General features: G+C 41.7%; 1 protein-coding gene across 1 annotated transcript in view; it reads right to left on the reverse strand.

Annotated features, from left to right (window-relative positions):
• Nucleotides 1-427: 427 nt before the first annotated feature.
• Nucleotides 428-16,150, reverse strand: part of LOC134290339 (uncharacterized) — a 65,070-nt gene continuing 49,347 nt past the window's right edge. Inside the window, exon 3 of the mRNA XM_062857456.1 lies at nucleotides 428-616. Coding sequence (XP_062713440.1) covers nucleotides 428-616 — 189 coding nt within the window. The remainder of the gene's footprint in view (nucleotides 617-16,150) is intronic.

Below are 16,150 nucleotides of genomic sequence, written 5' to 3' on the forward strand. Positions count from 1 at the left end.
TTCAGAGTGCTAGCGTTCCAACTAATTTGTCCCAAATCTTTGTTTGTGCCCAAAATGACAAAATGAATTCACGAGAAAATAGAGCAAGCTCTCAAGTCAAATCTTGATTACAAATTAACACAACTGCTGACACCATTTGACGTCACCTATCCCTTGTTAAGATTAGAGCGTTGTCCCTTATAGCGCCATAGTTATTCAACTTCATGAACAATGATCTACCAAGTTCATTATGCATTCTGATTGTGGTTTACGTAAACCGCTTAAGGCTCACCGTTATTATTGGTTCCATCGCCCATGTCATTCATTACACCTCTTAGTGCAAACAACTCTGGTGGCATGATTTCCACATGAATATAAAGAAGTTCGTTGCTCTTGAATACATTTCCCCTAGTTTTTTTTTCCTTCCCCATCTTAAGCCTCGGGCACATTAATCGATACCCTCTTCGGATTCAACCCTCACACCATCCTCTTCGTCCTTATCGTCGTCGTCGCCGTCGCATGTCACTAGACTTCCAATTGCCGATGGCATTGAGTAATGTTCCTGATGCTGATGCAGCTCTCGGAGGGCCCCATAGATGGCATTTCCTGCGGCAAACGGTAGATCCCATTGTTTTCCCTTCGGACGGGTTTTGATTGACGATTGCAGCAAACAAACATCCACGGAGCAGCACGCGGAGAAAAGCAGCCATCAGCCATGTAGGCATCCGGAATAGACAGCCCGGCAAGAGGCAAGATTGATTCCCCATTTGCCCCATTGTCGAGAACGAGCGAAATGGTTAATATTCATTTGGAGACGAAGACGACAACCAACCCGGCCAGGCCGGCTCCGAGGCGGATGGCGCAGCGAAATTCCTCTCTCGGGGGACATTATTCATAAAACAAATTCAATGAGCGCCAAAGTAGCTCCCGCCCCGGTGTGTAGCCCGAGACAAAAGACGCTTCCCGTACTGATTATTCCTCAAGATCACCGGATCGGATCCATCACCCTGGATCCGCTATCCACCCCACCACCAATCACACCGGATTGAGTTGAAGGATGCATTTCCAAAGACGGAGACAAGTATTTATGATGAAAGCACTGATAAATGCAAATTTTCCTCGCTTTGGTTGCATTCGAAATGCAGCAGCGCGCATCTCATCCCACTAAGGGGATTCAGGTGGCCAAAAATCGAAAATTGACTTTATTCAATTTGAGATTCAGGTTCGGTAGTTGGAAGTAGACCACTTGGACCAGTAAACTCTAGAATATTGGTTTGCTATTCCCTATACTTATCGAGATATTGCCAGCAGAATGAGACCATTGCCAATTTTTGGTAAAATTAATGAAATGTTCAACTTAGCATATCTTCGGCTTAAATGAAAAATGTCAAACTTTTGAAGAAGTTTCTAAAAGATTGCTTATAAACCTTTCGAATGACGTATCAGACGTAGAAATGTTGATTGTAAAACTATTAAATGATGCCACATAAAAAAAATAGAATTTTTCTCATACAAACCGTTCCATACAAAAAAAGTTTCGCTGAGTTTCGCTTCGGGACTACTTCTATGTCTTTATTTAGGATCCCTGGGAGGCATTGAAATCAAATTTGGCTGCTACTAGCTGCTATTCTGCAATTTCAATCATGTTGTCGGCGATGATTGAGATATTGCTACAAAAAATCACTCTATTGGCCATTAAATACCTCTGAAGAATTATTTGGTCGTCATGGCTACTTTTATCGGTAGATCAATCGTAGTGTAGTCTGAATCTGGTCTTGGATCTCTTAGCGAAGCGTTTTTGTATGAATTAGAATCCATTTTGTAAATAGAAACAGAAATCCTTAAACGCCTAAAAGTATGCAATGCCTTGTTGTTTGAAACTGTCGTGTTTAAGGCCGGACGGGACGGTGGTTGAATCGTCCGCCATTGCTCTGTTGTTAGTAAGATGGAAATCTCATCTTCTACTTCATATCATTGGCTAGAAATTTGATCGTTCATTTGCTCACTTGCAGTGCACAATCGACTAAAGTTTCAGCTACGTCAGTGCAGTGGAAATTGATATTTGCATCTTCAAAATCGTGAGGCATTTTGTTAGAAAGAGAAGGAAGATAGGAAAAATTACACGTCGTCCCGTGCGGCCTTAAACAACCTGTTCAACATGTTTTTCATATTTTTCAGGCATAAACCCTACGATTAGGAGCAAGACATTATGAAATTGACGCGAAAATATTTTTGGCCACCTGTTTGTATGGAGCCGCCCCATAGTGCATCCGACGACGACGCGACGATCCCGCACTGTGGGAATGTTACGGGAGAATAGTTTGAATCGCGTAATTGGGAAGCTCCTCAGTCTTGGATCGGAGGATTATGCAAACCGATACACGTTTCCGTGCTGAAGGGATGCTGTGGAAGCATAATTGTCCGATCTGATTCTTTTGAGATGTAGATCTTAGAATTCTTACTATCTCTAAAGTTTTGGAAACCGAATACATAGAAATGGTAAAAGATGGCTTAAGATATTATTTTCGGATATGCTAGGTTATTCAAATTGATCTTAAGTTTACAAAATAAAGTCTACGGTTGTAATTGTAACTTTTTTATTTATACGAAGTTTCGTTTATGTTATGTACAATGTTCTGTGAATCTTATGAAAGCCTAATAAACATTTAAGTGTCATTTGCGATTAGGTTTTCCATAATATTATTGATTTTGCTAGAGGTTTTCGAATGGAAATTGTTTGCTATGGAGGTTCTGGCTTTCTCAGTCCATGGAATCCAAACGATTAAAATTGCATTGCCCCACGTTTCGGCCTGATTTATTTGGCCTTTTTAAAGGGTAAAGCTGTTTATCGTTTGCTCGCCTAGTCACGCTTCACCTAGTTCGCCTATCGTGCTCTCTGTGCTCCACGCCTTCCTGTGCCATCCAGATCAGTCGCGAACACCAACTTTGCAGGGTTGCTGTCCGGCATTCTTGCAACATGCCCTGCTTACCGTATCCTTCCGGCATTGGCCACCTTCTGGATGCTGAATTCGCCGTAAAGTTCAGCGAGCTCGTGAATCATCCTTCTCCGCCAAACACCATTCTCCTGCACACCGCCGAAAATCGTCCTTAAGGACAGACTTGTTAGAATCCCAAAATGGCCGCCACAATGGCCGACTTTGGCACCTACTCACGATTTCAAAAGCACAAATCTCTTTGTAAACAAAACCAGCAGCGCACCTGCGCTTCTTATTTTAAGCTTATTACAAGTGAGCAAGAACAGAATAATAAAATACACTGTTGTTTTAAGCTTGCTTCTTAAGATTTGTGCTTCTGAAGTTCTGATGCAATATTGAAGCGGGATTTCAAGACGTTTGTCCTTAATACGCGTCGCTGGAAAACTACGAGTGCTTGAACACTGTTCAATGAACAGATTGACAGCAGCTAGAGTTTATTTTTCGGTTGCAGAGAGATAAGTTACAGAATCAACTAGGCTTGTACATTAAAAAAAAACTATGAGTAGGCAGACCAAATTTGTCCCGTTTAAATACGGGACACTTGCTGAAAACTCTACAAAAAAATCAATGTCTGAAAACAGAAATGGATGTTATAAGTAATACTATTTTAACAGGAAAAAATGAAAAATTTAGTCAAAAACATGAACATTTTAAATAGTTGTTGAAACCTGGGACTCGTATGTTTTTTTTTTTAAATTAAAATCACTTAAAACGAGAAACAACCGAGTGAGAGCCAGCAGTATTTAAATATAGAGGTAGCACACACGCTTGATTTAAATTTTGGAGTAATAAAAATATGCGTTTATTGTAAGCGTTATACCTTTCTCAATTTTCAATCAAACTGATTTTCAAATAAACTAAGCAGAACATTATTTCTTTCCAAAATTACGCAAACTATTTTTCACCCCTTTCGGCCTGAGTCAGCGCAAACGAACTTAAACCTCACCGTTCTGTGAATATCCATCGGATTTGATTTCTTTTACTGTTTACTCGTCATAGGATGTCAAGTTTGTAAAAGTGGACAGATAACGTCGAATTGGTTCCTGTGGCCGGAGTTTTTCTGATACTGAGATTTTATATAAAAATGAGTAACGGTGTCCTCTGCATAGTTGCAAAAAAAATGTATTTTCGGAAAGTTTCCCGTACCAACTAGGTAGGTTGCTTAATTTTAAGAGCGATGTGCCATCTGTTTTGGACGACCACTTAAAATACTTTTTCCGTTGTAACTTTCTCTTGGGATTTTGGGGAACTTTTGTTTGTTCTGTAAAATTGTTCCTCGTGATATAATCCACCATATTTTGCTTTCCGATTGCCGTAATATCGCTACTAGTGGAACAGAGCTTGCATCTCAACATGGGGAATTTCCTGGAGGAATCACAGGCGCTATTTTGGATAAATTCCAGAAGGGACCGTAGGATTCCTGCATTGATTACATTAGTTTACAGCATTTTTAAACTCGGTTAGCTGATGATCATTATTATTGTATAATCATGCCCTATGCTCGAAAAATATTACATCTTCTTCTTCTGTATGGCTCTACGTTTCCACTGCAGCACATTCATTGGAGGGCTTTCTTTGCCAATCATTGCATGAATTAGTATATTGTGAGGCAAGCACAACGATACACTATGCCAAGGGAGTCGAGAAAATTTTCCCGACCGGATCGGGAATCGAACCCACCGTCTCCGGATTGGCGATCCATAGCCTGAACCACTAGGCTAAAAATTACAGTAGAGCGGAAATTTGTTCGACTTTCCATACAAGGCTGTCGATTTGAAATCAATTTTTGTTATATTTTTAAGCAAAGTTGCTCCCTTCGAGATGTAATTTTTTTAAATTGTTTTTTTCCTACTGAAAAAAATACAAATCGTCATTATTTTTTGAAAACCTTGCTCAAATTTAAGAAAATTGGCCAATACAATCACCAATATCTCGAATCTCACTAATTTCATGCAAAAAATATGTTCAGATAATCGTAAAATATTATATTCAACTTTCTATTTATGCAAAAAGACTGAATATCAGTTGACAGCATCGCAAGATAATTACGTTTCAGTAAATTCCATATTTTCAAAACTGTAGAGCCCGATTTTCAGGAAAAACTCAAAACTGTTCTACTTAAAATTTTTTGAAGCACGATCTTGATATCAGCACATAATTATGCATCAAAAATTTAGGTCGTTGATAGAAGTTTACGACCTTTGTTTTGTTATGTAATCTAGTGTTATTGCTGGGATACCTTACAATTACAACTTTCCTTTTTTCTCACTCATTCTTCTTGATAAACACGAAAGAGCGGAATGAAAGATGGGAAAAGTCCCCCCTACTTCCATCATTCTTTTTCTCGTGTATGCATTAGAGAAAGAGTAGGAAAAGAAGCTGCCAATACGTGTAATTTCAGCTGAGATTCCTTCAGAAACTCATGCAGTGATCTCTTAAGTGATTTTCTCAAGGGATACTACAGAAATTTTCTCTCAATTCCTGTTGAAAACAAACTGATTTTTTTTTAGGAATTCTCGCTAGTCCTGAAGCAATAATCCTGCTGGGAATAATTCAAAAAATTCTGATAGAATCAACAAGGAAGTTGTGCAGGGATTCCTCAGGCAATTCCTGCTGAGAATCCTCCTGGAATTTTAAGACGAATCCCAAAAGTTACTACTGGAGAAAACTCACCTGAAAATGCTCGAGAACCCCAAACAAGTATTTATAGATTAATCCTAGTAGAAATATCTGCTGATACTCGATGAGTAATTCTTATGGGAATCCTTAAAGAAATCTCTAGAGGTATCGCAAGAAGAGCTTCGATGATCTTTGGAGAAATATCTGTAGGAATTCTAGCAGACACCTCCAAAGCAATTTTATCAAGAATGTTGTGACTTATGAGGCGTCCCATCTGGCATTTTTGGAGGAATTCTAAGAGTATTTCTTAACAGATTTATCTAGGATTACCTTCAGGAATACCTGATGGGATTCTCTAGAAAATTCTGCTGGGATTGCTAATACATACTGTTGATGTAACTTCACGGTGAAAACACAGTCCTTGGAGTTGCTGAACTTCGCAGCTTCAAAGCTGCAAATTTATTCAAAATATAGTACATATTCAAATTTTATTTTATATTTTACCTACATTTTTGTATTATCTAAGTGATTTCCCTACTACTGTTCCAACTAAAACAATTAACTAAACAAGTCCCTTTACTACAGGGATTTCTTCTATGCTTACTGCGCATGTGAAGAGAACTAAAATGACTGGAATCAGAACAATGGGGATGGAATTCAATACGTGCTCTCTACAAACTGTTGCGTGCAGTTCTCGAGCAAAGCTAGTTATATTGGAATATCAATCATTGATGTTTGTTGGACATTCAGGGGTTCTCAAATTAAAAGTAGGTTGGTTCACCAGCTTCATCAGCTTGCTACGTAACGCAGTAGTTACGGCAACACATACCTTCAAGGATTTTTCCTGGAATTTCCCCAGAAATTCTTCCTGGGAGTCCACTTGAAGTTCCTCCAAAAATACTTCCTGTGATCTGTCCATTCATGAATCCCTCCCGGTTTCTTTTCCAACGTGCAATAACTCCTACAGTGATTTCTCCAAGAATACTTTCAGAAGTAGTTTTTAAAAATCCTTCAGAAATTCAACGATTGATTCCTTCGGAAATTGTTCAAAGTTTCCTCCAGGAATTCCTCTTGAGATTCCTTTAGAGATTTCTGCAAGGATTCATCCAAGAATTCTTCTAGCATTACCTCTAGAAATTCTTTCTGATCTATTGCTTCTAGGTGTCCTCCAGGATTTCATGGAGGATTCCCAGCAGGAATTGTTTGAAGAACTATAGCAAGACTTTTCGGAAGATTCACTTTATAAATGGATGGTCATGGGTTCGATCCCAACCCCGGCACCTGCCAATCTTTGTCAGTTGCTTTTCGCCCGCGTCTGACACCTGACCCTCTTCTGAGCATATTCTCTAACGGACCCGAAAACTTGGATATCGGAAAACGGCAACTCATAATGGACCCCCAATCAAACTGGAAAATGAACAAGAGTCACACATCATTCTACCATGGACAGGATGGAAAAGTGACAGCAGCGCGAAGGCAATCAGTTCGATATAGTAGAATCATAATAGAATACATTTGGGCGCTGCACAAAGTGTAAGTGCAGCTGCAGGTTATGTGATTACACGGAAAAAAACAGATTACCTAAAAAATACGTTAAAAGAACGCAAAAATAAGTAAACCGCTTGAACTTTTTACCCAGCAGTGGGTTGTTTCCTCGCTCTCTCACTCGCAATGTTGTCAAAAACAAAGCGAGAAGCAGCTACCTAGCCGATAATGTCCGTGCGAGAAGCCAAATTTGGGTTTTTTTGCCTTTTACCCAAAAGTGGATTTATTTCAACCCACTAGGGTACTTCGAAAGTCAACGCTAGGTAGAAAGAACTTTGGGTTGCAATTTTCTGCCGAGATCAAACGGAAACTACCCACTCAGAGCTTTAACGCGGTATAGCCAAATTTAGGTTCTCACACGGATGAGCCGATATGAGTGAAAAGAACCTATATTTGGGTTGATTTCTGGTTCCGTGTAGGAATATAAAAAAATATATTTTCAAAACAATCTGAAGAGGATTTCCAGTAAGAATACAAATAAAAATTCCTAGAAAGATCCATACAGGATCCATCTGAAGGAATCCCCGAAAAAATCTCTTGACGAAACTCTGAAGCAATCCACAGAAAATAATAGCAAGGATTGCTAGATGAATCCCATCAAAAATAATTGGAGGAATTCTAGAATCTAGATGTAATTCTATGGAAATTCATTGGAAATCGTTGGAAAATTTCTGAAGGAACCCCATCAGACATTTTTGGAGTAAATGCGGCACCCAGTCAACACACGATCGTATATGATGTTGGATAGGATGCAAAAGTGGAGGCGATATACGCACACTTTACACGCGGTTAAATGGAAGCAGGTACGCATATGGCCTCCACTTGGGCATCCTATTCAACATCATATAGGACTTTGTGTTAGCTGGGCAGGCATTCTTGGGCAATTTTTAAAAGGAATTTGTGGAGAAATTTTTTGAAAATCATGTTGAAATCACGGAGGTAGCTACTGCAGGAATCTCTATGAACATTCCTAGAGGATTACCTACAGGAATTCCTGAAACAACTCTTGGAGAAATCTGTGGAGAAATGCCTTGAAGAACTTTTTTTTTCTGTATTAACGAGATTTTTAACCCTAGGCTAGTTCATCTCGGCGCGCCTTGAAGAACTTTTGAAGGAATCCATAGAGAAACCTTCGAAAAAAATGTACTTGCAATTTCTTTACAAATGCCTGACGGAAAATTTTTGCTGCGATTTCTCCAAGTTTTGTTATACAAATCCTCTGTGATTACTTAAAAAAAAAATACTAGAAACTAGCATTCCTGGAACAATCCCTGCAAGAATTTTCGAAAAAACAATCGAGTGGATTTCCAGCTGGAGTCGCTGGGCAAATTTAAAGAAACAAAATCTAGAGATATCTTAGTAGAAATCCTTAAAATAATCACAACAGGAAATGTTGACGATATATCTGAAGGAATCACTGAAGGAGAGATCTCCTTGAACGTCATTGAGATTCACTGAAGCGCCCCCGAGACCCTGTAAAACGCCTCTGAGACTTCCTGGAGCCCCTCTGAATCCCCCTGGGACCTCCTGAAATACCCGGAGACCTACAAGTACCCCATGAAACGCTCCTGAAAGCTCTAGGTACTCCTTTTAACACCCCTGGGATCTCCTGTAACGCCCCGGCGACCTCCAGTCCAAGTACCTCATGAAACCTCCACATACCCTCCTGAAACCCCCTGTGACCTAATTGAAGCGCTCCTGAGATTTCCTGGTACACTGGAACCTCTTTTTATACACCTGGTTGGGGGTGCATGAATTGTATACATTAAAAATGAGCATAAATTTCAAAAAACATAAATACAGGGAATTTTGTGCATAAATTAGGTTGAGATTGTAATGAGGAAACTTAGCTCGCAAGAACAGATCTTGCTCATGGGTTTTTGAGTTGGGGCCAAGGGGGTTTCCCAGAAGTTCCCAGAGAGCCAAAAAGGTGGGCTGCAAAAGGCTTCAGGGGTGTTTCAAGGGGTTGTTTCGGGAATTTCATGAGCTTTTTAAGGGCATTCCGTCAGGTTTTGATTGCATTTTAATGCAATGCGTTCCAATACATACTATTAAGGGTTTGAGGGACGTTACAAGGAATTTTAACCGTTATGTGTCCGAAAAACTTTTTGCTTTTTTCTACATCGTGCTTTTTAAATGGTTGCTGGGTACCCGGGTACCCTGTCGGCCACATAAGGGTTAAAGGGCGTTTCAAGGCATTTCGGAGGTATTGATGTGGCATTTCTGAAAGGTTTGTGATCAGGATGATTTTCGGAGCTTTTTTTCGGCATTCCAAGGGGTTTCAGGGGCATTATAAGTTGACATGATTTCAGTGGCGTTTCAATGGGACTACGGAGATTTCAGGGGGGTTTCGTTGCTTTTCAGGTTAAGGTTGCATCATGTGGAGGTTTAGGAACTCCCTTAAATCAAAGGGGTTTTCAGGGACATTCCAAATACAAGGATTTCAAGGGCAATTTAAAGGGCTAATTGATGTACCAGAGGACTTCAAGGCACTGCAGTGGCGTTTCAAAGGGTTTCAAGGGTTTTTGTGAAGGGGTCTCTGAAAATCCTTCAAACACCCTGAAATGCTTCCACAATCCCTCTAAAACCTCCCATGTAACGCACCTAAGACCATCCGAAGCTCCTGAAACGCCTATTAAACCCACCGGAAATCTTCTGAAACTTCCTGAAATGCTTCCACAATCCCCTCCCCCCTTCCCAAAATCCTCTGAAATACTATGCAATGCCTTCCATACCCATACCGCTGAAGGCCTCTGAAGCCTGCTCTGAAAACCGATGTCCACAAAATCTAACGCAATCTGGTGTCGGCCAAATCTCCTAAACATTTTTCGTATAATTCGGCTTCGTTGGGTAGGATTTGCGGCCAGCTCTGGATTCACCAACTCAAAAAAAAAAAAACACGAAGAGAACAAAACTACGGAAAATACACAAATTTCCCTGTTTCAGCATTTTTTTTTAATTCTTTCAAAAAAAAAAAAAAGGAGATCGTCCGATAAACTCGCCATGCCACTTCTATGAATCTGATGCAGAAACTCCCAAGTAACCAAAAGTTCCGCTTCCCATGACAAAATGCACTTTCAAGTTCCGCGAAGTTCAGATAAAGTTCCAAATGGAACTTTCTGGCTGCTTAAGAGGCTAACGATGAGCCTTGCTGGAACTTCAGTCGCAAGTTCCGGCAAGGCTCATTGTTAGCCTCTTAAGCAGCCAGAAAGTTCCACTCGGAACTTTATCTGAACTTCGCTGAACTTCAAAGCTGCTTAAGATGCTACTCGGAACTTTGTCGGAACTTTCAAGTTCATAGAAGTTCAGTTCAGTAGCATTGTGTTTCAATGGAGATTAAATTTATTTCTTTTACAGAAAACAACTGTTTAAGCATACACGAATAAAAGACAAATATGAATTTATCAAATCAATGAATACTAGGCTTGAGCAAAAAAAAAAATTGCCGCCCATCGGATTCGAACCGATAGTCGCTGCGTGAGAACCCTACGCTCTACCACAGTACTACAGTTGCGATTGAGTGAATAGTGGCTAAAGTCTGATTTGAATCGATTTCCTGCCGGCAGCTAGTTTTGCACATTTGTACAGTAGTGAAGTTAACTTGCCTTTGTCAAGTGTCTTCAGCAGCGCAGCGGTAAGTCGGCAGGCTATCACGCAGGAGAATCCAGATCAAATCTACATAGCAGCGACAAGTGTGAAAATATAATTATCAGAAGTAATTTCCAGACATGAATCACAACCTCACCAACCCACCAACACCACATTTTTGTTCCTGCATGTATTTTGTCAAAGTTCTGTCAGAAGCTGCTTAGACGGCTATCCAGCGTGCTTATGTGAACTTTCAAGTTCCAAAATTACTTAAAAATGAAGCTTCTTAGAAGGCTAATGAGCAACCTCGAACGAGCTGCTTAGCCTATAAAGTACCCTTTTATCTGAACTTTTGGTTACTTGGGACTGTATCTGAAATTCTTAAGATATTGATCTGATTTTCAGTTTCTTATCCATGCCAAAAATTTTAAGTTTGTTCACTATATGGAAAAGATTTAGAATTTAGTAAATTTCCAATTTTTAAACACAATTTGTAGGGACTGAGAACGGAAACCATCTAGTTTGAAGCACGATTCCAAAATCAGCAGGTGAAAATGCTTGAAAAATTGTGGTCGTTGACAGAACGGTTTTCGTTTTATACTACTGTAAAATCAAATCAAATAACATCGATCTATTTTAGAATGTGTTTTAAAATAGTATTGCATAATATGAGTTGCAATCCATTTTAAAAAGCCTGTCTATGATACCTCGCAATTCAACCTTTCTACTTGACATACATGAGTAAAACAGTTATGAAGAAACTTTTCATACCCCCATTATTATTTGCCTATTCAATGTCACTCTGGTATTCATCCGCTCACAAAAGAAAACTGCTTGACCGTAGAATCAAAATTGCATCCTCTTTCGGTTGAGGTCTTTTCCTGCAAATGTAAACGAAACCATCAACGAGAACCCGCTCGTTCAAATGCAAACAGTCAAACTCTGACTATCGCTTGCTCGAGGGTCCCTACCACCGCACCGTTACCGCCACCATAGTATACCTAGAGACAACAATCCAAGGAATATCCGCTCAACCGGTACCCGGCTCGTTCAAGGTAAACAATATTTATGTCCTTCTGTTAGATTGCTTGTATTCTTGTGTTCGCTAAATTGAGTTGCTGACTTGGCTGAAAAATTTTGCCGACTTTCGTCATTTGTTTCCCTACCCTCGGTGGTGGTGGCGTGTCGGCTCTTGGGTCTCGAAAACTTGGTTAACTCTCTATCTGAAGCGGGGTCTACCTGCAAGCACAGTATTTATCGTAGAGGAGAGTGGGGCGAATTGCGCTCCTTAGCTAGATTGAAGCATTCATACAAGGTGGCAGCACGCTAATTGACGTATCATATAAAGCTCTCCGGTCGATGTCCTATGACGTCCAAGAGTCGTTGTGACCGTAGAGCGACCAAAAGCATTAGTGCAGTGTCTTATATAATGCAAATTTTGTCTTTGCCTGCAAACTACCTACTGGTCTTCTCGATTCAGCCTAAATAGTTTTGTTGGAAAATCATGTTTTCTAAGCTCGTCAACATTTTTTTTCACTGAGTCGTACACCACGGTCAAATCAATAAACATTTTCATTTATTTAGTTAACATCAAATTCATGATAATACTGAATCATCAAAATGAATGCAGCTCTCCATCCTCGGTCACGCCCAACACTCGCCAGATCACGCTCCACCTGGTCCGCCCATCGTGCTCTCTGCGCTCCACGCCTTTTTGTACCAACCGGATGGTTAGCAAACACCAACTTTGCAGGGTTGTTGTCCGGCATTCTTGCAACATGCCCTGCCCATCGTATCCTTCCGGCTTTGGCCACTTTCTGGATGCTGGGTTCGCCGTAAAGTGCAGCGAGCTCGTGGTTCATCTTTCTCCGTCACACACCGTTCTCCTGCACGCCGCCGAAGATCGTCCTTAGCACCCGTCGCTCGAAAACTCCGAGTGCTTGCAGGTCCTCCTCGAGCATCGTCCATGTCTCGTATCCTTAGAGAACCACCGGTCTTATTAACGTCTTGTACATGGTACATTTGGTGCGGGGGTGAATCTTTTTTGACCGCAGTTTCTTCTGGAGCCCATAGTAGGCACGACTTCCACTGATGATGCGCCTTCGTACTTCACGGCTCACGTTATTGTCAGCCGTTAGCAAGGAACCGAGGTAGACGAATTCTTCTACCACCTCGAAAGTATCCCCGTCTATCGTAACATTGCTGCCAAGGCTTGTCCTGTCTCGCTCAGTCCCACCTACTAGCCTGGACTTTGTCTTAGCCGAATTAACCACCAGTCCGACCTTTGCTGCTTCACGTTTCAGGCGGGTGTACAGTTCTGTCACCGTTCCAAATGTTCTAGCAATAATATCCATGTCATCCGCAAAACAAACAAATTGACCGTATTTCGTGAAGATCGTACTCCGACTGTTGAGCCCGGCTCGTCGCATAACACCTTCCAGGGCGATGTTGAATAGTAAGCAGGAAAGTCCATCACCTTGTCGTAGTCCCCGTCGAGATTCAAATGAACTGGATAGTTCACCCGAAATCCTTACGCTGTTCTGCACACCATCCATCGTTGCTTTTATCAGTCTGGTAAGCTTCCCGGGAAAGCTGTTCTCGTCCATGATTTTCCATGATTTTCCATAGCTCTGTGCTGTCGTATGCCACCTTGAAATCGATTAGCAGGTGGTGCGTTGGGACCTGGTATTCACGGCATTTCTGGAGGATTTGCCGTACGGTGAAGATGTGGTCCGTTGTCGACCGGCCGTCGATGAAACCGGCATGGTAAATTCCCACGAACTCGTTTACTTTAGGTGAAAGACGACGGAAGATGATCTGGGATAGCACTTTGTAGGCGGCATTCAATATAGGGATCGCTCGAAAGTTCCCATACATTAACTTGTCGCCTTTCTTGGGGATGGGACAGATTATCCCTTCCTTCCACTCCTCCGGTAGCTGTTCGGTTTCCCAGATCTTGACTACTAACTGGTGCAGACAGGTGGCCAACTTTTCCGGGCCCATCTTGATGAGTTCTGCTGCGATACCGTCCTTACAAGCCGCTTTGTTGTTTTTGAGCTGGTGGATGGCATCCATAACATCCCTCAGCGTGGGAGTTGGTTCGTTCCCGTCCTCTGCTGCACCAACATAGTAATTTCCTCCGCTGCCTTGGACCTCCATCCATGCCTACATTCTCTTCACCATTCAGGTGCTCGTCGAAGTACTACTTCCACCTTTCGATTGCCTCACGTTTGTCCGTCAGGAGGCTCCCGTCCTTATCCCTGCAAATTTCGGCTTGCAGCACGTAGCCTTTGCGGGATGCGTTGTGCTTCTGGTAGAACTTACGTGTTTCTTGTGAACGGCACAGCAGTTCCTTTTCTTCGCACTCCGCTTCTTCCAGGCGGCGCTTTTTCTCCCGGAAGAATCGGGTCTGCTGTTTCTGCTTCTGTCTGTATCGCTCCACATTCTGTCGGGTTCCATGCTGCAGCATTACCGCCCGCGCTGCATCCTTCTCCTCCAGAACCGTTCTGCACTCCTCGTCGAACCAATCGTTTCGTCGACTCCGTTCTACGTACCCGATAGTGCTCTCGGCTGCGTTGTTGATGGCTGCTTTGACTGTACTCCAGCAGTCCTCTAGATGGGCCACATCGAGCACACCCTCGTCCGGCAACGCTGCCTCGAGATTCTGCGCGTATGCGGTGGCGACATCCGGTTGCTTCAGTCGCTCTAGATCGAAATAAATAAACAGAAGCTTCCGAAATTCATCTAGGATTTGTCGCAGAATAAACATCATCCGTTATTGATCGGCTCATGAAAACCAGCTTGTTATTCACCGGCGAAGGACTCATCTAACGGTCGCAATCTGTTGAACAGAATCAGTTATATAATTTTGCACGCTGAGTTCAGGAGTGTTATCGGTCGGTAATTGTTCTATCCATCAACAAAGTAATGAGGTACACTCTCCTCTCTCCAGCTTCCATTGTTTTACCGGCCAGCATCATACATTTACAGTCAATGTACATGACATGACTCATGAGACGGCGCTATTTTTCTGCGCACTTCATTAAAAGTTGCGTGAAATTTGCGCATATTGTTTTGTTCCCAGGAGGATTTATTGTCTACGTTGGTCCCACTTTACTCGGAAATAATTTATCCAATGTAACATTTTATGCCTATTTCTCCTTCATACTCCTGCACACTGCACAGCTTTTGAGTGTGACATGACGGTCTGCTGTTAACAGTGCTGCTCCTTTCGACAGTCGGCAGTTCAGTAACTATACAACTCAGAATGTACTGCGGTTTAAAATTTCGCGGGAATGCCTTTCAGGACATGGCAGGGCAGGATTGGTGGTGGTAGGTACCGGGAGAACTCACAACTCAATCCAACATTTGTGACAGTAACTACGACAACGAGCGATTCAAATGAATGTTTCGCGGTTGTCACGGGGTTCCCTGCGGCCCGGAGTCGTTTCCGACGAGCTGCGCCCAACAACGACAAGAATCGCGGTGTGCGGAAAAAGGCCGGGATCGGGTCTCAAAGTGTCGTCGGTTCCACCGTGCTCCAAATGTCTGACTTGACAATTGTTTTGCATTTTTACCTCCGCGCGCGGAGTCAGTGTCGTGCACTGCTCTGTTCTGACGAAGGAACATGAAAGGCAAGCTGAGCAGCAACCAACATTTGTTGGTACAAGTGCGTTCGGGTGGAGCTAATGCGATTTGTTTCAGCTCCCTTTGTTGCGACTAATGAGACAAAACTGTACAACAAGGACTGGGCAAATCGGCGGAAAGGGTTCTGTTTCCATCATTTGGAAATGGGTTTTAATGAAGTTTTCAATAATGGAAACAAATGAAATTGATTTGTCTCAGGCAAAATCCCATTTATCTTCATATGAATTGAAATTACGCTGCTATACAAACAGCTATCCTGAAACAAACTAAACCAGAAAACAGATCTATGCGAATCAACTTGCCAATCCATTCGCTCAAAAGAAGTCAGATTTGCTCTCAGACATGATAATGTCCAACTCAATTAGGAAAGCAGAATTAAATTTGTTTCTGCTCTCCTTTATTAACCTCTTTATTTTATGCGTTTCATTTGAAATGTGAATAAACATAATTCCGCACGGATCTCTCCTTAAAACGAGACCTTTGACAAGATTCCTTTTTCTTGACGGCGGAACTTGTCGTGCTGAAGTTCAAAGATGCACTTGAAGATTTCTTTTCTTTTATAATGCAAATACAGTGTCCGATTGTAAATCTTCTTGCTGATGCCAGTATTTTGCATTTAAAAGCTTTACCGGGGAGAAAAATCACCACTGACACTAGTATACAGCATTTATGAACTCGGTAAGCTGATGATCATTTTTAGTGTCGAATCAGGTATAATATATGCTGCAAATAATAATGTTGACAAAGAAAATACCAGAAGTAATTTTGATATTTCC

Source organism: Aedes albopictus, chromosome 3 (genome assembly GCF_035046485.1).
Source record: "Aedes albopictus strain Foshan chromosome 3, AalbF5, whole genome shotgun sequence".
NCBI classification, from domain to species: domain Eukaryota; kingdom Metazoa; phylum Arthropoda; class Insecta; order Diptera; family Culicidae; genus Aedes; species Aedes albopictus.